Source organism: Pseudophryne corroboree, chromosome 4 (genome assembly GCF_028390025.1).
Source record: "Pseudophryne corroboree isolate aPseCor3 chromosome 4, aPseCor3.hap2, whole genome shotgun sequence".
In the NCBI taxonomy this organism is placed as follows: domain Eukaryota; kingdom Metazoa; phylum Chordata; class Amphibia; order Anura; family Myobatrachidae; genus Pseudophryne; species Pseudophryne corroboree.
Window position 1 is genome coordinate 850,217,524 of NC_086447.1, and position 27,020 is coordinate 850,244,543.

The window sequence follows — 27,020 nt, forward strand, 5'->3', positions numbered from 1 at the left end:
CAGCCTATTGTGGTGCCTGCGGCTACTAGCGACTTGGAGGACTCCAAGTTACTGAACGTTGTCAGAGCATTAAAAATATATATTTCAAGGACAGCTGGAGTCAGAAAATCTGACTCGTTGTTTATATTGTATGCACCCAACAAGATGGGTGCTCCTGCGTCTAAACAGACGATTGCACGTTGGATCTGTAGCACAATCCAACTTGCACATTCTGTGGCAGGCCTGCCACAGCCTAAATCTGTAAAGGCCCATTCCACAAGGAAAGTGGGCTCATCTTGGGCGGCTGCCCGAGGGGTCTCGGCATTACAACTTTGCCGAGCAGCTGCGTGGTCAGGGGAGAACACGTTTGTAAAATTTTACAAATTTGATACTCTGGCTAAGGAGGACCTGGAGTTCTCTCATTCGGTGCTGCAGAGTCATCCGCACTCTCCCGCCCGTTTGGGAGCTTTGGTATAATCCCCATGGTCCTGACGGAGTCCCAGCATCCACTAGGACGTTAGAGAAAATAAGAATTTACTTACCGATAATTCTATTTCTCATAGTCCGTAGTGGATGCTGGGCGCCCATCCCAAGTGCGGATTGTCTGCAATACTTGTACATAGTTATTGTTACAAAGATCGGGTTATTACTATTGTTGTGAGCCATCTTTTCAGAGGCTACTTCGTTTTTTGTTATCATACTGTTAACTGGATTCAGATCACAAGTTGTACGGAGGGTCATAGGGGGAGGAGCCAGTACGCACCATGTGATCCTAAAAGCTTTATTTAGATGTGCCCTGTCTCCTGCGGAGCCCGCTATTCCCCATGATCCTGATGGAGTCCCAGCATCCACTACGGACTATGAGAAATAGAATTATCGGTAAGTAAATTCTTATTTTTTTCGCACACGCCCAGAAAATGGCCAGTTTCCGCCCAGAAACGCCCACTTCCTGTCAATCACAGTACGATCACCAGAACGATGAAAATTCCTCGTTATGCCGTGAGTAAAATACCTAACTTTTGTGTAAAATACACACACACACACACACACACACACACACACACACACACACACACACACACACACACACACACACACCCTTCCCCCTTCCCCCTCATTAGCACCCAGCCAGCACAATGAATTATAGACTACCTCCCCCTCCCACTGAGTCTCGTCGATTTATGACACACACCTGCATGCTGTAGAGAGGAGACAGGCAGTCACTGCCTCACTGTTTGAGCCTTTCCCCACCGCATCTCTTCCAGCTCCCTGATTGCCCCCTGCAAAAACTGCTTCCTCAGAGGAGCTGCGCGATGCCGCTGCAGTTCCCCGTACAGGCAGCCAGCGCCCAGCGGACAGTTAATTAGTGTCTCAGGAAGCTGCTGCTGCCGGAGCTGCATCACAGACAAAGGCCGCCCTCCCACCCACGCTTTTCACTTAAAAACAGAGTAAACCTGTCTTCAGCTCTGACGGATCGGCGCCTGGGGTGGGGGGGGTGGGGGGGTTTCCGGGTACTCGGAAACCCCCCCTGTGTGCGCGTATGCATCACAAGGATAACATTGATGGTCTTAAACCAGGGGTGGGGAACCTTTTTTCTACCAAGGGCTACTTGGATATTTATAAAATCCTTCGGGGGCCATACAAAAATTTCAACTTAAAAATTAGCCTGCTCCCTGTAGATACAGTATGCCACCAGTATGTTTTCCCCCCTGTAGATATGCCCCCTAGTAGCGCCGCTTGGAGGGAGTGACAATGCTGATGGGCTGTGTAGCATACAGGACACTCTGCACCAGAGCTGTAACTAAACATTTTGGTGCTCTTCGGAAGAAAGTGAATTGGTGCTCCTCCTCCCATATTCCAAAGCACGGACAGTAGCAAAAATTTAGGGGCATGGCTTAGTGGGGAAGGGACGTGGCCACAAAATAGTTCCAGTTCACATTACACCACACAGTATGAGCCGAAATTCACATTGCGCCACACAGTATGAGCCACATTCACATTACGCCACACAGTATGAGCCGAAATTCACATTGCGCCACACAGTATGAGCCACATTCACATTACGCCACACAGTATGAGCCGAAATTCACATTACACCGCACAGTATGAGCCGAAATTCACATTACACCACACAGTATGAGCCGAAATTCACATTACGCCACATAGTATGAGCCACATTCACATTACGCCACACAGTATGAGCCGAAATTCACATTACACCGCACAGTATGAGCCGAAATTCACATTACACCACACAGTATGAGCCGAAATTCACATTACGCCACATAGTATGAGCCACATTCACATTACGCCACACAGTATGAGCCGAAATTCACATTGCGCCACACAGTATGAGCCACATTCACATTACGCCACACAGTATGAGCCGAAATTCACATTACACCGCACAGTATGAGCCGAAATTCACATTACACCACACAGTATGAGCCGAAATTCACATTACGCCACATAGTATGAGCCACATTCACATTACGCCACACAGTATGAGCCGAAATTCACATTGCGCCACACAGTATGAGCCACATTCACATTACGCCACACAGTATGAGCCGAAATTCACATTACACCGCACAGTATGAGCCGAAATTCACATTACACCGCACAGTATGAGCCGAAATTCACATTACACCACACAGTATGAGCCGAAATTCACATTACGCCACATAGTATGAGCCACATTCACATTACGCCACACAGTATGAGCCGAAATTCACATTACACCGCACAGTATGAGCCGAAATTCACATTACACCACACAGTATGAGCCGAAATTCACATTACGCCACATAGTATGAGCCACATTCACATTACGCCACACAGTATGAGCCGAAATTCACATTGCGCCACACAGTATGAGCCACATTCACATTACGCCACACAGTATGAGCCGAAATTCACATTACACCGCACAGTATGAGCCGAAATTCACATTACACCACACAGTATGAGCCGAAATTCACATTACGCCACACAGTATGAGCCGAAATTCACATTACGCCACACAGTATGAGCCGAAATTCACATTACACCACACAGTATGAGCCACATTCACATTACAGCACACAATCATTGCAGCTTGGCTCAGTCTTGGTGCTGCAGTGTTGTTCCTCCTAGCCGCGATCGCACTGCCTCCCACTCAACATTCATCCAGTCCTCTGAGGATGAGAGGAACAAGGCTGTACAACACACTCCTCCTGCACAAAAAATACTTCTCTTGCACACTAACGTTAACATCAAACCAAGATCCCCCTACACACCAACAATACTCTACCAAACACAATAGTATGATCCCCTGCTCACCATCATGCCCCCTGTAGTGTACATCAACATGATCTTCCTGCACATTAAAATGTCCCCTGTGCACAGCAATATGATCCCCCTTGCACACCAACAGGATTCCCCCCCCCCCGACAGCAGGTTAGTCACCAAATCTTTCATTTATTTACTTTTTTCTTTCAGCGTTGACTGCCACACATGGCAGTGTCTAATGCCGCGGAATCTCCCCTTCTCTGTGCTCCCGCTCTCCTCCCACTGGCCGGCTCCCCATAGTTCTCCCCCTCTGCTCTCCGTTCACCATTCTTCTCCTCACCGCGTTGTCTCAGCCACGCTCCCCCCAATTCTCCTGCGCAGGACTCAGAGGAAGAGCTGGAAGGGATGAGCAGGGTGACAGCCTCCCATTGTGCCTCCTGCTCTATGCGTCCCCTCGCAGCGCTGCCGCCGCCAACCCCCACGAGCGCACGCTGCGCGGTTGCCAGGTTACCCAGCGTCCTCCTCCGTTAAATGCCGTCTCTCCCTCCTCACTCCTCTCCTGCGGCTGCGGTACTGTGAGCGGGCTGGGTGGGCCGCCGCGGACCGGACGTTCCCCACCCCTGTCTTAAACCATGGGATGGGCGTTGGGGAAAAAAGCATGCAATGGTGCCAACCAGTTACAACAAATGGGATTAGCCATGGTTGCCAACCATTGGTTTCTGTTGACTAGTGTTCTGATCAGTGAGGTTGGGCATTTAACCCTTCACTGCTGACGTTGGGTCTATGAGACCCAGTCATTCTGATTGTTGTTCTATCAGGTCGAATTTCGGAGAAGGAGCAATAAACTTTTCAGTACCTTCGTATCGTGTTGTTTACTGTCCATTGACTGATAAAGCATAACGATTTACTAGTCGCGATTGTAGCCTTTCCTTTGTCAGCCGGGCCTGAGAGACCCAGCGTCTGTACTGAAGTAACGCTTTTGAGTGCCTGTAGTCAACTGCTGTATGGAGAAATTCCCAACGCCAGGAAAAGGAGAGGGATGCAGAACATGCATCAACAAGGATAGAAAAACAATATTACTGTGAAAAATAATAATTTTCTTTGTATGGAGCATGCAAAAATTATGTGTGGGAAATGCTTAAAAAATACCGGACAGGAAATGTAATAAATAATAATATTTTCTGGGTGAATTAATAAAACAATAGTTGGATATTTACAAGGGGTTTCTATTTCCATTCCTGATGTCATTACTGAACAATATCTATAGAATTCCTAAAACAACGCAAAAAATCGGAATGAGTCTCACAGACCCAGCATCAGCGGTCGTGTCACAAAATTTGGCGTTACTACTGGAGGGTTAAATAGGCCCTCCTCACTGATCAGAACTCTCCATCTAGAGTGAGCACTGAGGGCTGGATGTAATGAAGTCCAAGTTGTCCGGAGGTGCGGTTCCTTGCAGAACTAGCACATTTTTTAAAGCGGCAATCATGTATTGGGCAAAGCCATGCCTTATAAGTGATTGCCGCTTAAAAAAAAAAAAAAAATCAGAGTTTTGCTGAGGACCCGGGACCTCCGGCCAACTCAGACTTTATTATATCCGGCCCTAAATGACCATCCTATGTGGAGAACATTGAGAAATTCATGAGTTTCCCAGTATGCATTTTGAGGGTCATTCAGACCCGGCCGCAATAGTTGGCCGCAGTGCAGTTTGCCAGTGGCGGCAAACTGCGCATGTGCAGCGGCTTTGCGCCCATACACATTGCACTCACATCCCTGATGGATGCGACCGCAATGTGATTGACAGACGAGGCCATTACAGGGGCGGAGTTTAAACGTTGCAGGGTTTGTGCCAGGAAAACAGGGCGACTGTGTGACGTTACACGCATCTGCTCCAGAAAGTAAATGGTCGCTGACCGCCTGGCTGCGCTGCTAGGGGTCAACCTTAGATCCGGTGCGTTTGCAATTAGATTGCGGACACATCGGGAGGCGGTCTCACACATAGTGGGCGGCCTTGCCCTGTGCTGGGTGGCCCTCAGCTTGTGCAGAGATGAACGCAGATCTGGCTGTGTATGCAGCGATCTGCGTTCATCTCTGAATAACCCCCTGCACTACGTCAAGTAAACCTAGTAGCAGGGGTGTATGCTACACAGACCAGAAAGCCTTACCAGTTTTGCTATTAGGGCATGCTGAAACTGTGGCAGTTCATGCTAGGATGTGTATTTCCACAGCAGATGGCAGTGCCATATGTGTATATATTTTTTAATCGTACTGTAGTCTGAAAATTACCTTCAGTTTGCAGCCTGCGAGGAAGGATGGAGACAGCGTAGGGCAGATTATTAAAGAGTATTTGTCTTGTGTGACCACGCATTGTGCACAGCATGGTAACGAATTATGCAAAACCCATGTGCTCATTTTGTCTGATTGTCTGCTTTATGGCATTACGCTGTGGGCCGCAGGGAAGGGCTTGATGGCCCACTTGTCACCCATCACTGGTAACCTTGATGATCAATTGAACCATGAATGTCAGCTCCATCCTTCAGTCTTAAACTCAGATTAAACTATAACTCTGTTAAAAAGTAATAGGTTCTGCTGGGAACATATATCTTATATAATAAAAGACTAATGCTGCTCCTCACGTCTATGGTGCGCTGGCGGCCACTAAATGTCGCCTGTTGGAGCAATTCTAGTGTTGCTGCGGCACACACACCTACATTTCACACCTCAGCATGACAGAAAATGAGCAAATGTTGGGAGAACAGGTAAGTAGCTAGCATAGGTTGAAGGTGATGTTGCATAAAATAAAGAAATAAAGGTACCATTGTGACAGAGCAGTTGTAGGAAACATGGCTTGCAAACCGTTCATTACGGCGTGTCTAGGCAGTACATAAAGCTTGTGCATGAGGTAAAGAGGTCCATACATTAGAAACGGTTTCCTGCACTTCTTAGATCCCCCAACAGGATTTTTAACATGCAGAATTTACCGGATTCCCCGACGGCTTTCCGATCGTCGATGCCCGCCAATCAGTGTTTTTGATCAAGGCATGCTGCACTCCAAATGGCAGCGACGGCATGCATTTTAAATGCATCTGTGAATGATATATTGCGTGGTCGTGCGATATATCGTTCAGTTGTACAGAATACTGATATAACATATCGGTCCTCCTTCACATCCCTTTCACTCACTGTGGTTGAATTTCAGTGATGTAGTGTAGACAGTTACACCTATTTCCCGAGCAGGGTTTACATTTATATTTGCCTGATTAATGAAGGGAAGTCCTTGTACTGGCCGGACCTTGTGGTCAAATGGTGGGAACGGAGCGGAGGCTGATTGCAGAATGTAGTCTGTCCTGCTCTGACCGCCCAGTGTAACATCAGTGAACCCAAAGAAGGGAAATCATGGGGATAATAAAGGGAAACGATCTACTGGTAAGGCTGTCTATTCCAACCTGTTCACCTACAAGTAACTGTCCTTTATTGCTCCCCCCCTCCCCCCCCCCCCTTCTGCCTGGCCATATCTCCAAACGTATTTACCTCTTCAGGGCTCCACAAATTCTTTTTTCAGACCTTTCCTCCTCATCTTAGATGACTACAGTATCCCTATCGATGTCACTGACCTCTCTGCCTCTAAATTCCTTACACTCACATCAACATTTGGTCTCTCTCAAAGGACTTCCTCCCCTTTCATGTCAGTGGACACTCACTTGATCTTGTCTATTCTCACCATTGTGATATCTTTGGCTTTACCAATTGCCCATATCAAAATCCTTACCTTCTCCCAGTCCTCCACCACCTTGCCACTTTCTTCAACTCCCCCCCGCCCCCATTCTCACTCTCTGGCCCTGGCTTTGTCACCCACTTCACATGTAAAATTGGATCCTTCCATCAGGGCATCACATCCCACAGGACCCTCATCATTCCATCCTCTTCTTTCCCAGCCTGTCTCTTCCCAGCTTCACCATCCATTTTACCAACTGTGACTTCCTTCTCACCACTATCTGAAATCATGGTCCTAATTTGGCCTTCATCCCCTACCACCTCCCCCTTGATTCTATCCCCTCCGCTTCCTCTCTCCCATTGCCTGTTCCCATCTTGCCCATCTCTTCAATCTCTCCCTCTCATCAGGGATTGCCCTTGCCTTCCCCATCCCAACCTTGAGCCTGACACTCTCCCTAAATATCGCCCCTTCCTCCTCCCTTTGCCTCAAAACTCCTTGACCTAATTGTCTGCAACTACCTCACCGCCTTGACCCGCTTGCTTGACCAACTTTATTCTGGCTTTTGTCCTCTTCACAGAAAACTGCCCTAACTAAAATCAGCAATGACCATCTTGCTGCCAAATCCATGGCCTACTACTCTCTGCTCATTCTCCTTGACCTCTCTGCTGCTTTTGAGACTGTGAACCACCCTTTCCTCCTGCAATTGGTCTCCATGATACCGCCTCCTCCTAGCTGTCCTCCTACCTCTCTGACTCTTCCATCCCTGTCTCCTCTCATGATTACACTTCTACCCAACTTCCACTGCCAGTAGGTTTTCTCCAAGATTCTATTCTTAGATGTATTTGATTCTTCAATTATACATCCGCTTTAGGTGAGCTCATCAGCTCATTTGGCCTTCAATATCTCTATGCTGATGACACACAGATCTCCCTTTACTCCTTTGACCATTCCCACTCTCTCCTCAGTCATGTCTTCAGCTATTTACTACTGGATGTCCTAGCCCTTTTGTAAACTTAACATGTCTAAGACTGAGCTGATTATCTTCCTACCCTCCCGAATAACTTCACCTCCCTCAATCTCATTATCTATTGTCAGCACCAATATTTCTTCTAGCCCTCTAATGCGCTGTCTAGGAGATATCCTTGACTCCTCTCTCCCTCTCCCCCAATCCTCACATTAAGTACTTTTCACAGTCCTGTAATTTCCATCTCCAAAATATCTCCGGCATCAGAGCCTTTCTCACACTAAAGGCAACTAAGACCCTCATCCACTCACTGGTCATCTTCAGAGTGGAAAAAGAGAAAATACAGGTGCACACTATAAATAATAAACACTACTAATTTAAATAATTATAATAAACTGCAGTATAACAGTAAAACGTAAAATTGAGGTGCTTAACATAATTTTGGCCAAAAATGTGGGCCCACCAACCGTGACTAGGTGACCTCATCTGGTGGGTCCCTAACATTTTTAAGGTTAATCCCTAATGTTAGGGACCTACCAGATAAGGTCACCTGGTCACGGTTGGTGGGCCAATATTTTTAGCCAAAATGATGCTAAGCACCTCAGTTTTACTCTTATATATTGTATCTGTCCTCCATGCTGCTGACCGGCTCATCTTCCTCTCCAAAAGTACTATAGCTGCCTCCCCTCCCCTACAAGCCCTACATTGGCTCCCCTTCCCCTTCAGATTCCAAATCAAGCTTCTCACACTTACAAAGCCCTTATCCAATCCTCTCCTATTTACATCTTTGACCTTTACTCCCATCACACTCCTGGCCGACCACTTCGCTCAGCAAATGAATGCCGCCTCTCCTGCCATCTGATTACTGTCTCCCTCTTCCACCTTCAAGTCTTTGCCCGTGCAGCTCCCATACACTGGAACTTTCTCCCTCTACTTATCAGACTCTCTGGGGTATATTTACTAAAAATCGTATTTGTCTGAATGAGGTTAAAGTTCAAACACGAATGACATCGAATGTGTGAATTTGCAACTTTTTGAATTTTGTACGCCTCATTTACTATGCTGTCGTATTCTGCATTTTCGTTTTTTCCCGATGTCGATGTCATTCGTAATTTCGGCCAGTGTTTTACGTGAGTGATTAGTAAAACACTGCCGAACTTAACACAGTGAATCCCGGCCAGATCTGTGAGATCCGTGCAGGGCTTCATTGTGTACCTTAAAAACAGTGTTTAAAGAGTAAAAAAACAGAAAAAAAAATTGCGTGGGGTCCCCCCTCCTAAGCATAACCAGCCTTGGGCTCTTTGATCCGGTCCTGGTTGTAAAAATATGGGGGAAAAATTGACTGGGGATCCCCGATATTTTAACAACCAGCAACGGGCTCTGCGTCTGGTCCTGGTGCCAAAAATACGGGGGACAAAAAGCGTAGGGGTCCCCCGTATTTTTGACACCAGCACCGGGCTCCACTAGTCAGAGAGATAATGCCACAGCCGGGGGACACTTTTATATAGGTCCCTGCGGCCCTGGCATTAAATCACTAACTAGTCACCCCTGGCCGGGGTACCCTGGAGGAGTGGGGACCCCTTAAATCAAGGGGTCCCCCCCCTCCAGCCACCCAAGGGCCAGGGGTGAAGCCCGAGGCTGTCCCCCCCCCCCATCCAAGGGCGGCGGATGGGGGGCTGATAGCCAAGTGTAAAAATAAGAATCATTTTTTAGCAGTACTACAAGTCCCAGCAAGCCTCCCCCGCAAGCTGGTACTTGGAGAACCACAAGTACCAGCATGCGGTGGAAAAACGGGCCCGCTGGTACCTGTAGTACTACTACAAAAATAAATACCCAACAGAAAACAGAACACATACACACCGTGACAGTTTAACTTTATTACATACATGCACACCTACATACACACATACTTACCTATGTTCACACAAGGCTCGGTCCACTTCTCCATGTAGAATCCACGGGGTACCTGTGAATAAAATTATACTCACACAATCCAGTGTAGCTTCTGTCCTCTTTGTAATCCACGTACTTGGCAAAAAAACAAACTGGAAAACCCGAATCACACACTGAAAGGGGTCCCATGTTTACACATGGGACCCCTTTTCCCGACTGGCGGGACCCCCCGTGACTCTTGTCAAAGAGGGTCCTTTCAGCCAATCAGGGAGCGCCACGTCGTGGCACTCTCCTGATTGGCTGTGCGCTCCTGAGCTGTCAGTCAGGCTGCGCACTGAAGATACAATGGAGCGCATAGGCGGTCCATTGTATCCAATGGTGGGAACTTTGCGGTCAGCGGTTGACCGCGAGTAACCTCAACCGCTGACCGCAAAGTTCCCACCATTGGATACAATGGAGCGCCTATGCGCTACATTGTATCTTCAGTGCGCAGCCTGACTGAAACCCTTCGCTCTATAGTTCTGGCCTTGGAACCTGGGGACTACATGGTCTCCCTGGACATACAGGATGCTTACCTGCATATTCCTATAGCAGTGTCACATCAGCAATACCTGAGGTTTGCGATTGGCAACCTCCATAACCAGTTTCGGGCGTTACCTTTTGGTTTAACTACGGCTCCATGAGTCTTCACCAAAGTTATGGCGGTAATGACGGTGGTACTCCGCCATCAAGGGGTCAGGATACTGCCGCATCTGGACAACTTGTTAATCCTGGCAAATTCCCCAGAACTTCTCCTACGTCATCTGGATATGACTGTCCGGCTTCTACAAGCCCACGGGTGGCTCATCAACTGGAAGAAATCCTCCCGGGTCCCTACTCAGAGCATGGTGCACCTGGGAGCGCTATTGGACACTCACAACCAGCGGTTGTTCTTGTCTCAGGAGACAATCCTGAAGCTTCAGGACAGGATTCGTTGCTTCCTTTCTTGTCCGCAAGTGTCGATACATTGGGCAATGCAGGTGCTGGGCCTCATGGTATCAGCATTCGACATGGTGGAGTATGCTCAATTCATTCTCGCCCCCTCCAGAGGCTGATTCTAGCCAAGTGGGTTGGCCTACCTCACCGGATCAGGTCTCACATGATCTCATTGACTCCGGAAGTCCGTCTGTCGCTGCACTGGTGGCTCCAGGACCAACGATTGTGCAGGGGCCGTCCCTTCTGGATATCCGACTGGGTCCTGTTGACGACAGATGCCAGTCTCAGAGGTTGGGGAGCGGTGCTGGAGCAACACTCCCTTCAGGGTCGGTGGACCAAGGAGGAATCTCCTCTCGATCAACATTCTGGAATTGCGGGCGGTCTTCAATGCGTTGACTCTGGCACAGCATTTAATTCAGAACCGTCCTGTTCAAGTACAGTCGGACAACGCCACCACAGTGGCTTACATAAACCATCAAGGCGGCACTCGAAGCCGTTTGGCAATGAAGGAAGTCTCATGGATTCTACATTGGGCGGAACGCCATCTACCGGCCATATCGGCAATATTCATTCCGGGAGTCCTGAATTGGGAAGCGGACTTTCTCAGTCGTCAGGACGTACACGCCGGAGAGTGGGGCCTCCATCCAGAAGTGTTTCAACTCCTAGTGGAAAAGTGGGGCCTTCCAGACGTGGATCTGATGGCGTCTCGACACAATCACAAGGTTCCGGTCTTCGGAGCAAGGACAAGGGATCCCCAAGCAGCATTCGTGGATGCACTGGCGGTGCCGTGGAGGTTTCGGCTGCCGTACGTGTTCCCTCCGGTGTCACTCCTGCCCAGGGTAATTCGGAAGTTCAAGCAAGAAAGAGGAATTCTGCTTCTCATAGCTCCAGCGTGGCCCAGAAGGCACTGGTTCTCAGACCTGCAGGGCCTATCGTCAGAGCCTCCAATTCTACTTCCACAACGCCCAGACCTCGTTCAGGGCCCCTGTGTCTACCAGGACCTAGCCCGGCTGTCTTTGACGGCGTGGCTCTTGAAGCTTCCGTCTTAAGGGCTTAAGGGTTTTCTGAGGCGGTCATTCAAACTATGTTGCGGGCCCGGAAACCGGCTTCTGCTCGGATTTACTATATGGTCTGGCATTCTTACTTTGTTTGGTGCGCATCTAATAATTATGACACTTCCAAGTTTAGTATAGCCAAGTTGTTGGCCTTTCTTCAGCAGGGCCTGGACTTAGGCCTGCGTCTGGCCTCCCTCAAGGTTCAAGTATCTGCCTTGTCGGTGTGGTTTCAGAGGAAGATTGCGACTTTACCGGATGTGCATACCTTTACTCAGGGTGTGTTGCGTATCCAACCTCCCTATGTCCTGCCTGTGGCTCCTTGGGACTTGTTGGTAGTTTTGGAGGTGTTACAAGAGTCTCCGTTTGAACCTCTTGGTTCAGCTGATCTTAAGTGACTTTCCCTTAAGTTGGTGTTTCTGCTGGCTATTGCTTCAGCTAGAAGAGTGTCGGATTTGGGTGCCTTGTCTTGTAGTTCCCCATATCTGATATTTCACCGTTACCGGGCGGTTCTTAGGACTCGTCCCGGATATTTACCTAAGGTGGTTTCTTCGTTCCACCTTAACCAGGAGATTGTGGTTCCGGCACTTGTTTCTCCTGATCTGTCTCCCAAAGAGCGGTCTTTGGATGTGGTACGGGCTCTCCGTATCTATGTGAAGAGAACTGCTTCTATTAGGAAATCTGATTCTCTGTTTGTGCTGTTTGGATTTCACAAACGGGGCTGGCCTGCTCACAAGCAAACTTTGGCCAGATGGATTAGAATGGTGATTGCACATGCTTATGTGAGGGCTGGTCTATCAGCTCCTGCTCACATTACGGCCCATTCTACTCGGTCTGTTGGACCTTCTTGGGCGGCCCGCCGTGGTGCGACCCTTGAAGAATTGTGCAATGCGGCTACGTGGTCCTCTGTGAACACGTTCATAAGGTTCTATGCCTTCGATACTGCTGCTTCCCAGGATGCTTCCTTTGGACGCCGGGTTCTTGTGCCCGCTACAGTGCGTCCCCTCCCATAAGGTACTGCTTTAGGACATCCCCTATGTCTTTCCTTGTGGAGCCCAGTGTACCCCGCAGCAGCAAACGAGTTTTATGGTAAGAACTTACCTTTGTTAAAACTTTTTCTGCGAGGTACACTGGGCTCCACAAGGCGTCCACCCTGACACACTTAGCTTCTTTGGGTTGGTATGGCAATAGCCGCTGACACTTCTCCTGTCGTGAGAGTGTGGTGTATGTGGCTACTAACCGTTGTCGTCTCTTTTCCTGCTACTGCATTGGACTGGTTAACTAAAAACTGAGCTCCTGTGCAGGGAGGCGGGGTTATAGAGGAGGCGGCGCTATGCATTCTGGGAAGAGTCAAAGCTTTTGAGCCTGTTGGTGCCTCGGATCAAGATCCTACTCTACACCCCTATGTCTTTCCTTGTGGAGCCCAGTGTACCTCGCAGAAAGAGTTTTAACAAAGGTAAGTTCTTACCATAAAACTCGTTTTTTCATACCCTCTAGGGCTGGTGGTCTGTGCCTAATAGTGGTGAAAAAGATTAATCTTGGTCCGAAACGCGTTGTGCCGTGATGCTGAACTATTGATACTCCTAGAGACTCTCTCCAAAACATCTTGGGCAAAGCTGGGTGGTGTGTTGCTAAATGGCCTAACATATGGATTCCATTCACCACTATTAGGCACACGCCACCAGCCCTAGAGGGTAGGAAAAAAGGAGTTATTCTTTCATGCACTTTTTAATGCTCTTTATTGTTTTATGTAATTCATGTATTGTCTTAAGTGTAATGTTTACAAGTAGTTAGTGCACTGTGACACTTTAAATCTGCTTTGTAAAATGCACTTTATTCACTTATCCCAATAAATGTAATATCCTACTTGTACCTATAAGTGGTTTGGAAGTGTGGATATTTATTTTGGGGAAAAAGACATCTTTCTGGAAATAGCGCAAAATCCTATCATCATTCTTTTTATTGTTTATAATGTCCGTGCACAAGATGGCGGTTTCCACTGTATACACGTGACGCACACCCTGCACTGTAAATTCCCCTCACTGGTTTGGTCATGTATTTCTCACATGACTATGGACAGAGCACCGTACCTCCATACAAATAAGCTTCCTAGTTCATCAAGCAAAGAGAAACTGACAACAGTTTCCCCAAATTCCCCATCTTCTTTAGTGTTCACGCTAAGGCTAACTGCAGGCAGTGCACCGACCGACAAGAGGGGAACTTCTTTGCTGCGTGCACTCCCAGAAAGGGGGTGTGGCCACTGGGGGCTCTCATGGCACTCTCAGGGGTGTGCCCAGCACTTCTGGACATGCTGGTTTGTCCCCAAGCTCTCCCCTCGCATCTATTCACCGGCAGTGACCGCTACACTGCAACTTTTCCCATCCGTGGAACGCTGCGGCCTGTGGATGGGGACAGGAGAGGGCAGGCTGCTTTAGAAGGGCGCCACCATAAGGGCACGGCTCATTTTGCCATTTTAAAATTAGGCAGGGAACACTATCCTCCTTTTTCTACCTATTACAGGTTATTGTTCAGAGCTATAATAATAGTTAACTGACTCTTCTGCTTTTACATTTTTGGGTATTGAATTTGTGTCTTGTGTACAGGTGGAAATGGATTTCTCCGAGGCGTATACTGATAGATGCTCCTCTGTCGGACATGCATCTCGGACTGGTGATATAAAATCCTTGAGGAAACTAATTAAAAAAGGATGCAGTGTGGATGTGGCTGATAACAGAGGATGGATGCCAATTCATGAAGCAGCGTTTTCCAACTCGGCTCAATGTTTACAGCTCTTAATTACTTCAGGTATAGAAATTATTAACGGCCTATTGATATGGGTTTGTTACATACACTTCCAAGAGTTTTTATATTGTTCCCTTTGTGAGTGCTTTTTAATTAAACGTTATTTTCTTGAATAGACCTATTCTTATATTGAGATTGCATTGTTGCTGTGAAGCATCAAATATATTTTTCAATAGTTTGTTGTTTGTTTGTGATAAAGGTATCAAGGGACTTTTATAAGGATCTCTTTTGTTAATTCCCCCCAATGGCACAGTGGCAGGGCTTCATATGACTTATTGGGGCAGATGTATTAACCCGGAGAAGGCATAAGGAAGTGATAAACCAGTGATATGTGCAAGGTGATAAAGGCACCAGCCAATCAGCTTCTAACTGTTAATTTACATATTGGAGCTGATTGGCTGGTGCCTTTATCACCTTGCACATATCACTGGTTTATCACTTCCTTATGCCTTCTCCAGGTTAATACATCTGCCCTTATGTTTCTCCCCCATGTATTCTGCATTTAGCAAGGTGTGACCAGGCCTGATGACCTACAGTACATAGCAGAGGGGATCAGACACAAAGGTGGCGGCAGATGTCTTTGAACTCTGCTAATACCCCTTTCACACCGCACAAATTTACCTCTATCGACCCGGTATATTGGCGGGTCGACACTGGTCGCTGTGCGGTCTAAAAGAGCCATGGTCAAAATCTCGGGTTGCCTGACCCAGTTATTCAACCCGGGAATAAAGCAGTGTTATTCCTGGGTTGAATACCGGGTCAGGGGCAGTGTGAACTGGTTGCCAGATCGATTCGACCCGGGACCCATTCACTACATAGCGCCGCCTCTGCCCCTGATGCCAGCTCCGTCCCCGCCGCTACGGCATCGCGGCTCGGCATATTGCCGGGTCAGGGAGCCAGTTGTTAGGGTCAAATGCCGGGTCCCACCCGGTAAGGACGCCTTTCCAATTACCAGGTGGGACCCGCCATTTGCAATGTGAAAGGAGTATTAGTACAGCAAATGGGAGGTTCCAGGGTAACAATGTACTATTATTGGGAACGCAAGATTCATATTTACATTAAAAAAGTGTCAGATGTAAGCAAGACCATATACAGATGTGTCTTCTTACATCCTTGCTGCAGTGACGCTAAACGGCGCTTCAAGTGACTCGGTAGCGCCGAGCATCTTTTTATGTGTTTGATTCCTGCGAAAATGCGTCGTCCCACACAGACTATAGGCATGCCGCATATCATTTTAATCAGCAGAAGCTCATACAACATATAGCATTACTATGTCGCTGAAAATCGCCCCAAAAAATAGGCGCTCAATGCTACCGAGTCACAAGGCACTCGCGCGCCTTGTAACACGACTTTTGGCTCACGGAGCAAAGATGTAAGAGGACACATCTGTAATATATGGGTGTGGATTATTAGATCTACACTAAAAAGGTCTACAGTCAACAGGTCGACCTCTAATGGTCGACCTGCATTAGGTCGACAGGGTCAAAAGGTCAACATGGAATATATAGACAGTAGAAAAAGGTCGACATGGAAATGGTTAATTGATAAAGGTAGACACTTTTTTTGGGGGGTGTTCTGTCACTTTTCTGCCACAAACAAGCCCCATTATTGTACTGCTTCGGGCAAGGTGCCTCGCTCTGCTGCGCTTGCCACAGGTTACTATTCCCAATCGTAATCCACGTGGATGGTAAAGTATGAAAAAGTAAAAAAAAAATGGAAAACCCAAATCTAACTCTCTCTGCACATGTTATATCTGCCCCCCCTGCAGTGCACATGGTTTCTCATACGTCCTAGAGGATGCTGGGGACACTTCAAGAACCATGGGGTATAGACGGGATCCGCAGGAGACATGGGCACTTTAAGACTTTCAAATGATGTGACCTGGCTCCTCCCTCTATGCCCCTCCTCCAGACTCCAGTTTAGATCTGTGCCCAGGCAGACTGGATGCACACTGAGGAGCTCTACTGAGTTTCTCTGAAAAGACTTTATGTTAGGTTTTTTATGTTCAGGGAGGCTGCTGGCAACGGTCTCCATGCTTCGTGGGACTTAGGGGAGAGAAGTCAGACCTACTTCTAGTGAGTTTAAAGGCTCTGCTTCTTTGGCTACAGGACACCATTAGCTTCTGAGGGTTTGGAACACTAGGTACACCTAGGGGTTCATTCCCAGAGCCCGCCATGACCCCCCTTGCAGAGCCAGAAGTCAGAAGACAGGTGAGTAGAAGAAGAAAAGAAGACTTCAGTGACAGCTTCTGAGGTACCGCACAGCGATCGCGCTGCGCGCCATGCTCCCGCACACAGCGGCACTGTAGGGTGCAGGGCGGTGGGGGGGGGGACCCTGGGCAGCATATAAATCCTCAAAAAGGCACTTGCAAGAGGGGACATAAGTGTCAAGGCACTGTCCTAACCCCCGCCAGTATAAATATTAGTTGGAAAATAGCGGGATGAAGCGCGCCATTGAGGGGCCGGAGCTTCCTCCTCACAGCCACACAATACACTGCTATACATAGGCAAGGTGCAGGGCGCAGGGGGCGCCCTGGGCAGTTAATACACTCGTTTTTGGCAAAAGGGGCATAAACACACTCTGTCCATCCCCCGCCAGTGAAATTAATTATTTAATTAAGAGCGGGAGAAGCGCGCCATTATGGGGGCGGAGCTTCTTCCTCACTAAGCCAGCACACTTCTCAGCACCATTTTCTCCTCAAGAGAAACGCTGGTCCTCCCTTCACTACTGATTTGTATCAGGTTGCATATAAAGGGGGGGGGGGGGGGGGCGAGGTATATGTTACATTATAAAGCGCTGCAGGTCTGTTTATGTTATATTTCGCAGATTTGTGTGTTTACACTGGGGTGTGAGCTGGCTAATCCTTTTTGTGTCCCTCTGACAGAGGTCTGTCCCCTATCAGTCCCAGTGTGTCTGTAGGTGTGTGTGATACATGTGGGTGACATATCTGAGGCACGGAGTTCCTCCACGGAGGAAACCGTTTGGGGACACAGAGTTGTAAGGTGGTGACACTTATGGCACACCAAGAGCCTGCATGGGTGCATGAAATACGTGGTGGTATGCATCATATCAATAAGAGATTAGATAAAGCTGTATCTAATGCTGCATGCTGAATATGTAGAAGATATGTTGGTCAGCATTCTGTTCTTCCATCTGCAGGCGGCCCTCTCTGGATCACATGAAGTCCATTTAAATGTTATGGCTACTGCTACCGACACGGACTCTGAGTCCTGTGTCGATGATGGGGACTCCAGGGAAATAGATCAACTCCCTCCCACGTGCGTGATATATTCTTTCCCGGCAGTCACCCCCTGTGTTAGACAGTGCACGGTCCAGGTTGACAAAGAAGGTAATTCTCCCTGCACCTGGCACGACTTCACTAAAAGAGCCGGCAGACCATAAGATGGAAACTACATTAAAATCCATTTATGTTACCAATGGTACACTGCTCAGACCCACTATTGCCTGCGCGTGCGTCAGTCGCGCTATTGAAAAATGGTCAGAATGTGTGTCCTCAGAATTTGACACGATTGATAAAGATGAGATGCTCTTTAAGTTAGGGAATATCAAAGACGATGCTGCCTATATGCTAGAAGCAATGAAAGATATTGGACTCTTGAGTTCACAAGCCGCTACTATAGCAGTATCAGCTCGGCGGGCGTTGGGGATTCGCCAGTGGAACGCGGATGCAGATTCCAAAGAGAAATATGGAGGCTCTACCATATAAGGGTATGCCTTATTTGGCGATGGACTGGATGCATTAGTCTCGGCGGCTACCGACGGTAAGTTGACATTTTTGCCCTCTGCACCTGCACCGGCAAATAAGATCACCCTCACATGCAGTCCTTTTTTCGGCCCAGTAAGTACAGAGAGACGTTTCCCCTTATTCGTAGGAGGGGGAAGAGACGAAAAGATGTCTACAACGGCTTCAGATTCCAAGAACAGAAGTCTACCCCTGCTTCTGCCAAGTCTACAGCATGACGCTGGGGATCCCTCGTGGGAGGTAGCTTGGGTGGGGCACGTCTACAATACTGCTCAGTCAGGATTGGAGTCAATCTGACCTGGATCCCTGGGTGTTACATACAGTGTCCCAGGAATACAAACTGGGGTTTCAAGACGTTTCCCCATGCCGATTTTTAAAATTGACCTTGCCAACGTCTCTTTCAGAGAGAGAAGCACTTATAACGGTAATTCACATTTTATGTCAGGACCAGGACATAGTCCTGGTGCCTGGGTCACAACAAAGGGAGGGGTTTATTCAAGCCTCTTTGTAGTTCCGAAACCGGACGGCTCGGTCTGACCGATCCTGAACCTAAAAATCTGAATCTCTACTTCAGCGGTGAGGTTACTTTCGGTCAATCCATTGGCTACAATGGAGCGCATAGGCGCTCTAGTTGGGTATGTAATGCCAGGGCCGCAGGGACCAGTATAAAAGTGTCCCCCGGCTGTGGCATTATGTACCTGGCTAGTGGAGCCCGGTGCTGGTTTCAAAAATACGGGGGACCCCTACGCTTTTTGTCCCCCGTATTTTTGGAACTAGGACCAGGCGCAGAGCCCGGTGCTGGTTGATTAAATATTAAATATTAAATATGGGGGAACCCCTGTAATTTTTCCCCCCATATTTTTTCAACCAGGACCGCCTCAAAGAGCCCGAGGCTGGTTGTGCTTAGGAGGGAACCCCACGCAATTTTTTTCAGATTTTTTAAGACTTTAATCAACTTTTTAAGGTACACAATGAATCCCTGCACGGATCTCACAGATCCGGCCGGGAATCCTTGTGTTTTGTCAGGCAGTGTTTTACTCATCACTCCCGTAAAACACTGCCTGATATTACGAATCACATCGACATCGGAAAAAACGATTGTGCAAAACTCGGCAGCTTAGTGAATGATCGTATCAGGATTCAAAAAGTTGCAGTAAAATGCACCCGATACCATTCGAGTTCAAACACCCTTCAAAACGGCCAAAACACGAATCTTTGTAAATATACCCCCTTGTCTCAACGAGAAGCTTCAGAAATATTGTTCCTGGTCAAAAGACCCTCGGACAATAGCATTAGATGCACTGGTGACCCAGTGGCTATTCCGGTCAGTGTATGTATTCCCTCCACTTTCACTGTTCCCAAAAGTTCTCGGGATCATAGGAAGAACGAGCTTTCGGGCAAAATTTCATGGCCTAGACTGGCCAAGGAGGGCTTGGTGCCCTGATTATTTAAAAAAGAAAAGAAAAAAGAGGATCCTGGACCTCTTCCTCTTCGCGAGGACCTACTACAGTAGGTGCCGTGCGTGTACCTGGATTTACCGTGGCTACGTTTGATGGCATGACTGTTGAGCGCCGGATTCTAGCCCGAAAGGGTATTTCCAAGGGAGACATCCCCACTCTTATTCAGGCCAGGAAAGGAGTAACGTCTAGACGTTACCACCGTCTTTGGTGAAAATATGTGTCTTGGCGTAAATTCAAGAAAGCTTCAACGGCAGAATTTTCAGTTAGGGTGTTTCTCCATTTCCTACGGGCTGGAGGGAATGAAGCATGTAATTGGACTCCATTAAGGTCCAGTTTTCTGCATTGCCAATTTTCTTTAAAAAAACTATTGGCTTCCTTTCCGGAAGTTCAGTCTTTCTTGAAAGGTGTGTTGCGCATCTACCTTCCATTTGTGCCTCCAATGGCACCTTGGGTTCATAATGTGGTGTTGCAGTTCCTTCAATCACGTGGGTTTGAACCTTTACAGAAGGTGAAGTTGCTGTTTCTCACTTGAAAAGTGGTCATCCTGTTGGCCTTTGCATCTGCTAGGCGGGTGTCTGAGTTGGGTGCCTTATCTCACAAGAGCCCTTATTTGATCTTCCATGAAGATAGAACTGAATTGAGGACACGTCAGCGTTTTCTGCCGAAGGGGTTGTCCTCTTTCTACAGGAACCGACCTATTGAGGTGCCTGTGGCTACTGATTCGCTGAGTCAAAGTCTCTGGATGTGGTTAGAGCTTTAAAAGTTATGTCGCCTGGACAGCTCGGATTAGGGAAACAGAGGCTCTGTGTGTCCTGTATGTCCCAACAACATTGGGTGTCCTGCTTCCAAGCAGACCATTGCGCGCTGGATCTGTAGTGCGATTCAGCATGCTCATTCCACGGCTGGATTGCCGTTACCGAAATCAGTGAAGGCCCATTCTACTAGAAAGGTGGGCTTGTCCTGGGCTGCTGCCCAGGGGTTCTCGGCATTACAACTTGGCCCAGCTGCGGTTTGGTCGGGTTCAAGCACTTTTTAAATGTTTTGCAAGTTTGATACCCTGGCCGCTGAGGACCTCATGTTTGGTCAATAGGTGCTGCTACAGAGTCATCCGCACTCTCCCGCCCGTTCTAGAGCTTTGGTATAAACCCCATGGTTCTTGAAGTGTCCCCAGCATCCTCTAGGACGTATGAGAAAATAGGATTTTAATACCTACCGGTAAATCCTTTTCTCTTAGTCCGTAGAGGATGCTGGGGATGCTTCAAGAACCATGGGGTATAGACGGGATCCGCAGGAGACATGGGCACTTTAAGACTTTAAAAGGGGTGTGAACTGGTTCCTCCCTCTATGCCCCTCCTCCAGACTCCAGTTTAAGGAACTGTGCCCAGGGAGACGGACATTTCGAGGAAAAGGATTTATGTAATTTATTTTTAAAACTAAGGTGAGATACATACCAGCTCACACCTCAAACACGCCATACAACATGGCATTCAACAACAACGCATGCAACGGCATGACCAACATCAGCCACAGACTGACTGTACTGAACTCAACATGATTGCAACCATAACCAACTGCAGATACAGCCCGCACTGGGACGGGCGCCCAGCATCCTAGGATTTTAATACCTACCGGTAAATCCTTTTCTCTTAGTCCGTAGAGGATGCTGGGAGCCCGTCCCAGTGCGTACTGTATCTGCAGTTATTGGTTGTGGTTACACACAGGTTGTGTTACGATTTTTGTCAGCATATTGCTGCGAATTCTTTATGCCGTTGGCTTGTGTTCTGTGGAATGCCACGTTCTGCGGCATGCTTGAGATGCTCACCGTGGTTTAACAATAAATTCTTTCCTCGAAATGTCCGTCTCCCTGGGCACAGTTCCTTAAACTGGAGTCTGGAGGAGTGCCCATGTCTCCTGCGGATCCCGTCTATACCCCATGGTTCTTGAAGTGTCCCCAGCATCCTCTACGGACTAAGAGAAAAGGATTTACCGGTAGGTATTAAAATCCTATTTTTGCCTATCTGCTCACAAATTTGCTGCTACGATCAGGTCTGAATTAGGCCCATTGACTCATGTATACCTGCATGCCTTTCTACTGTATGTCATGATAGAATGAAGCAAAAAGACTTTGAATACATATAAATTATTGCTTATTCTACAAAGAAATTCTCAATTGGTCTGGACAGATTTGTTGGTACCACTTAGAAATATAATAACCAATAGGATATTTGAAACAAATTGCTTTCTTGAATAAGGATCACACATGTCTTCAATCTTCTAATCAGTCATTCGTCCTATTGGAGCAAAGTAGTCACTCTGTTGTTTGGTATCATCATGTGCACCACACTCAACATAGACCAGAGGAAGCAAAGGAGAGAGTTGTCTGAGTAGAGCAGAAAGAAAATGATAGACTAGTATGTTAAATGTAAAGGCTATAAGACCATTGTGTTTGCATTTTGGCCTTTGTGTACGCGCAATGTGGGCACAGCGCATGTGCAGTTGTCAGTAGATCGGTTTGCAATTTTGCAAAATTGCAACTGAAGCTGAATACAGCCCATAGCTGTATGTGCGCAGATAAAAAAAAATCAGCTGTAAAAGGAAAGAACCACTAATAGTGTCTGGCGCTAATCACTATATGTATAAAAATGTGTGTATAACTGCGGATAGGTGCATGCATCCACATACACACCTACCTCGCATATACACAAGCAATTTGATTGTAAAAATTAATATATATATTTCTCTATCGTCCTAGTGGATGCTGGGGTTCCTGAAAGGACCATGGGGAATAGCGGCTCCGCAGGAGACAGGGCACAAAAGTAAAGCTTTCCGATCAGGTGGTGTGCACTGGCTCCTCCCCCTATGACCCTCCTCCAGACTCCAGTTAGATTTTTGTGCCCGGCCGAGAAGGGTGCAATCTAGGTGGCTCTCCTAAAGAGCTGCTTAGAGAAAGTTTAGCTTAGGTTTGTTATTTTACAGTGAGTCCTGCTGGCAACAGGATCACTGCAACGAGGGACAGAGGGGAGAAGAAGTGAACTCACCTGCGTGCAGGATGGATTGGCTTCTTGGCTACTGGACATCAGCTCCAGAGGGACGATCACAGGTACAGCCTGGATGGTCACCGGAGCCGCGCCGCCGGCCCCCTTGCAGATGCTGAAGTAAGAAGAGGTCCAGAATCGGCGGCTGAAGACTCCTCAGTCTTCTAAAGGTAGCGCACAGCACTGCAGCTGTGCGCCATTTTCCTCTCAGCACACTTCACACACAGTCACTGAGGGTGCAGGGCGCTGGGGGGGGGCGCCCTGGGAGGCAAATGTAAACCTATATACTGGCTAAAAATACCTCACATATAGCCCCCAGAGGCTATATGGAGATATTTAACCCCTGCCAAACTTCACTAAAGAGCGGGAGACGAGCCCGCCGGAAAAGGGGCGGGGCCTATCTCCTCAGCACACAGCGCCATTTTCTCTCACAGAAAGGCTGGAGAGAAGGCTCCCAGGCTCTCCCCTGCACTGCACTACAGAAACAGGGTTTAAACAGAGAGGGGGGGCACTAATTGGCGATATAAATATATATATATAAAGATGCTATTAGGGAGAAACACTTATATAAGGTTGTCCCTATGTAATTATAGCGTTTTTTTGGTGTGTGCTGGCAAACTCTCCCTCTGTCTCTCCAAAGGGCTAGTGGGGTCCTGTCCTCTGTCAGAGCATTCCAGGTGTGTGTGCTGTGTGTCGGTACGTGTGTGTCGACATGTATGAGGACGATGTTGGAGGAGGCGGAGAAATTGCCTGTAAGGGTGATGTCACTCTCTAGGGAGTCGACACCGGAATGGATGGCTTATTTAGGGAATTACGTGAGAATGTCAACACGCTGCAAGGTCGGTTGACGACATGAGACGGCCGACAAACAATTAGTACCGGTCCAGGCGTCTCAGAAACACCGTCAGGGTTTTTTTAAAAAAACGCCTATTTACCTCAGTCGGTCGACACAGACACAGACACGGACACTGAATCCAGTGTCGACGGTGAATAAACAAACGTATTCCTCATTAGGGCCACACGTTAAGGGCAATGAAGGAGGTGTTACATATTTCTGATACTACAAGTACCACAAAAAAGGGTATTATGTGGGAGTGAAAAAACTACCTGTAGTTTTTCCTGAATCAGATAAAATAAAATGAAGTGTGTGATGATGCGTGGGTTTACCCCGATAGCAAATATTGGCGTTATACCCTTTCCCGCCAGAAGTTAGGGCGCGTTGGGAAACACCCCTTAGGGTGGAAAAGGCGCTCACACGCTTATCAAGTGGCGTTACCGTCTCCAGATACGGCCGCCCTCAAGGAGCCAGCTGATAAGCAGCTGGAAAAATATCCTAAAAAGTATATACACACATACGGTGGTTATACTGCGACCAGCGATCGCCATCAGCCTGGAGATGCAGTGCTGGGTTGGCTTGGTCGAATTCCCTGACTAAAAATATTTTATTGATATAGAGCATTTAATAGGATGCATTCTATATATATGTATGCGAGATGCACAGAGGGATATTTGCACTCTGGCATCAAGATAAGTGCGTTGTCCATATCTCCCAGAAGATGTCATGGACACGACAGTGGTCAGGTGATACAGATCCCATACGGCACGTGGAAGTATTGCCGTATAAAGGGAAGGAGTTATTTGGGGTCGGTCCATCGGACCTGGGGGCCACGGCTACAGCTGGGAAATCCAACCTTTTTACCCCAAGTTACATCTCAGCAGAAAAAGACACTGTCTTTTCAGCCTCAATCCTTCCGTTCCCATGTGGGCAAGCGGGCAAAAGGCCAGTCATATCTGCCCAGACATAGAGGAAAGGGAAGTAGACTGCAGCAGACAGCCCCTTCCCAGGAAAAGAAGCCCTCCACCAGTGGGGGGGTAGTCTCAAGAGTCTCAGCGCGCAGTGGGATCACTCGCAAGTTGACCCCTAGATCGTACAAGTATTATCCCAGGGGTACAGATTGGAGAGTCGAGACATTTTTTCCTCGCAGGTTCCTGAAGCCTGCTTTACCAACGGCTCCCTCCGACAGGGAGGCAGTATTGGAAAAAATTCACAAGCTGTATTTCCAGCAGGTGATAATCAAAGTACCCCTCCTACAACAAGGAAAAGGGTATTAGTCTTCCACACTATATTGTGGTACTGAAGCCAGACGGCTTGGTGAGACATAGTCTAAATCTGAAATCTTTGAACACTTATATAAAAAGGTTCAAATCAAGATGGAGTCACTCAAAGCAGTGATAGAGAACCGGAAAAAAGGGGACTATATGGTGTCCCTGGACATCAAGGATTACCTCCATGTCCAAATTTGCCCTTCTCAACAAGGGTACCTCTGGTTCGTGATACAGAACTGTCAATATCAGTTTCAGACGCTGCCGTTGAATTATCCACGGCACCCCGGGCCTTTACCAAGGTAATGGCCGAAAAGATGATTCTTAAAAGAAGAAAGGCATCTTAATTATCCCTTACTTGGACGATATCCTGAAAGGGGCAAGTTTCCAGAGAACAGTTGGAGGTCGGAAAAGAACTATCTAAAGTAGTTCTACGACAGCACGAGTGGATTCTAAATATTCCAAAAATCGCAGCTGTTTTCCGATGATACGTCTGCTGTTCCTAGGAATGATTCTGGGCATAGTCCAGAAAGAGGTATTTCTCCTGGAGGGGAAAGCCAGGGAGTTATCCGACCTAGTCAGAAACCTCCTAAAACCAGGCCAAGTATCAGTGCATCAATGCACAGGAGTCCTGGGAAAAATGGTGGCTTCTTACGAAGCGATTCCATTCGGCAGATCTCACGCAAAAACTTTTCAGGGGGATTTGCTGGACGAATGGTCCGGATCGCATCTTCAGATGCATCAGCGGATAACCCTGTCTCCAAGGACAAGGGTGTCTCTTCTGTGGGGGCTGCAGAGTGCTCATCTTCTAGAGGGCAGCACATTCAGCATTCAGGACTGTGTTCTGGTGACCACGGATGCCAGCCTGAGAGGCTGGGGAACAGTCACACAGGGAAGAAATTTCCAAGGAAGTGTGGTCAAGTCTGGAGATTTCTCTCCACATGAATATACTGGAGCTAAGGGCAATTTACGATGCTCTGAGCCTAGGAAGAACTCTGCTTCAAAGTCAACCGGTGCTGATCCAGTAGGACATCATCATGGCAGTCGCCCACGTAAACAGACGGGGCGGCACAAGAAGCAGGAGGGCAATGACAGCAAGGATTCTTCGCTGGGCGAAAGATCATGTGATAACACTGTCAGCAGTGTTCATTCCGGGAGTGGACAACTAGGAAGATTTCCTCAGCATGAATGAATTCCACCCGAAAAAGTGGGAACTTCATCTGGAAGAGTCCACATGTTTGTAAACCGTTGGGAAAGACCAAAGGTGGTTATGATGGCGTCTCACATGAAGCGCCAGGTCTAGAGACCCTCAGGCAATAGCTGGGACGCTCTGGTAACACCGTGGGTGTACCAGTCGGTGTATGTGTTCCCTCCTCTGCCTTTCATACCCAGTGTATGGAGAATGATAGGAAGGAGAGGAGTAAGAACTATACTCGTGGCTCCGGTTTGGCCAAGAAGAACTTGGTACCCGGAACTTCAAGAGATACTAGAAAGGATCTTGATTCAGCAAGAATCATGTCTGTTCCATGACTTACCGCAGCTGCGTTGACGCCAGGGCGGGTGAACGCCGGATCCTAAGGGAAAAAGGCATTCCGGAAGAGGTCATCCCTACCCTGGTCAGAGCCAGGAAGGAGGTGACCGCACAACATTATCACCGCTTAGGTGAAAATATGTTCCATGGTGTGAGGCCAGGAAGGCTCCACGGAAGAATTTCAACTAGGTTAATTCCTACATTTCCTGCAAACAGGAGTGTATATGGGTCTCAAATTGGGGTCCATTAAGGTTCAAATTTCGACCGGTCGATTTTCTTCCAGAAAGAAATTGGCTTCAGTTCCTGAAGTCCAGAAGTTGTTAAGGGAGTACTGCATATACAACCCCCTTTTGATGTCTCCAGTGGCACTGGGCGATCTCAACGTAGTTTGGGATTCCTAAAATCACATTGGTTTAAACAACTCAAATCTGTGGATTTGATATATCTCACATGGAAAGTGACCATGCTGTTGGTCCTG

The 27,020-nt window shown here is 47.8% G+C and overlaps 1 protein-coding gene across 1 annotated transcript in view; it reads left to right on the forward strand.

The window, feature by feature from the left end:
- ASB3 (ankyrin repeat and SOCS box containing 3) overlaps nucleotides 1-27,020 on the forward strand; it is a 404,212-nt gene that overhangs the window by 18,397 nt on the left and 358,795 nt on the right. Inside the window, exon 2 of the mRNA XM_063918655.1 lies at nucleotides 14,452-14,653. Within this exon, the coding sequence (XP_063774725.1) occupies nucleotides 14,458-14,653 (196 nt within the window). The 5' untranslated portion in view covers nucleotides 14,452-14,457. The remainder of the gene's footprint in view (nucleotides 1-14,451; nucleotides 14,654-27,020) is intronic.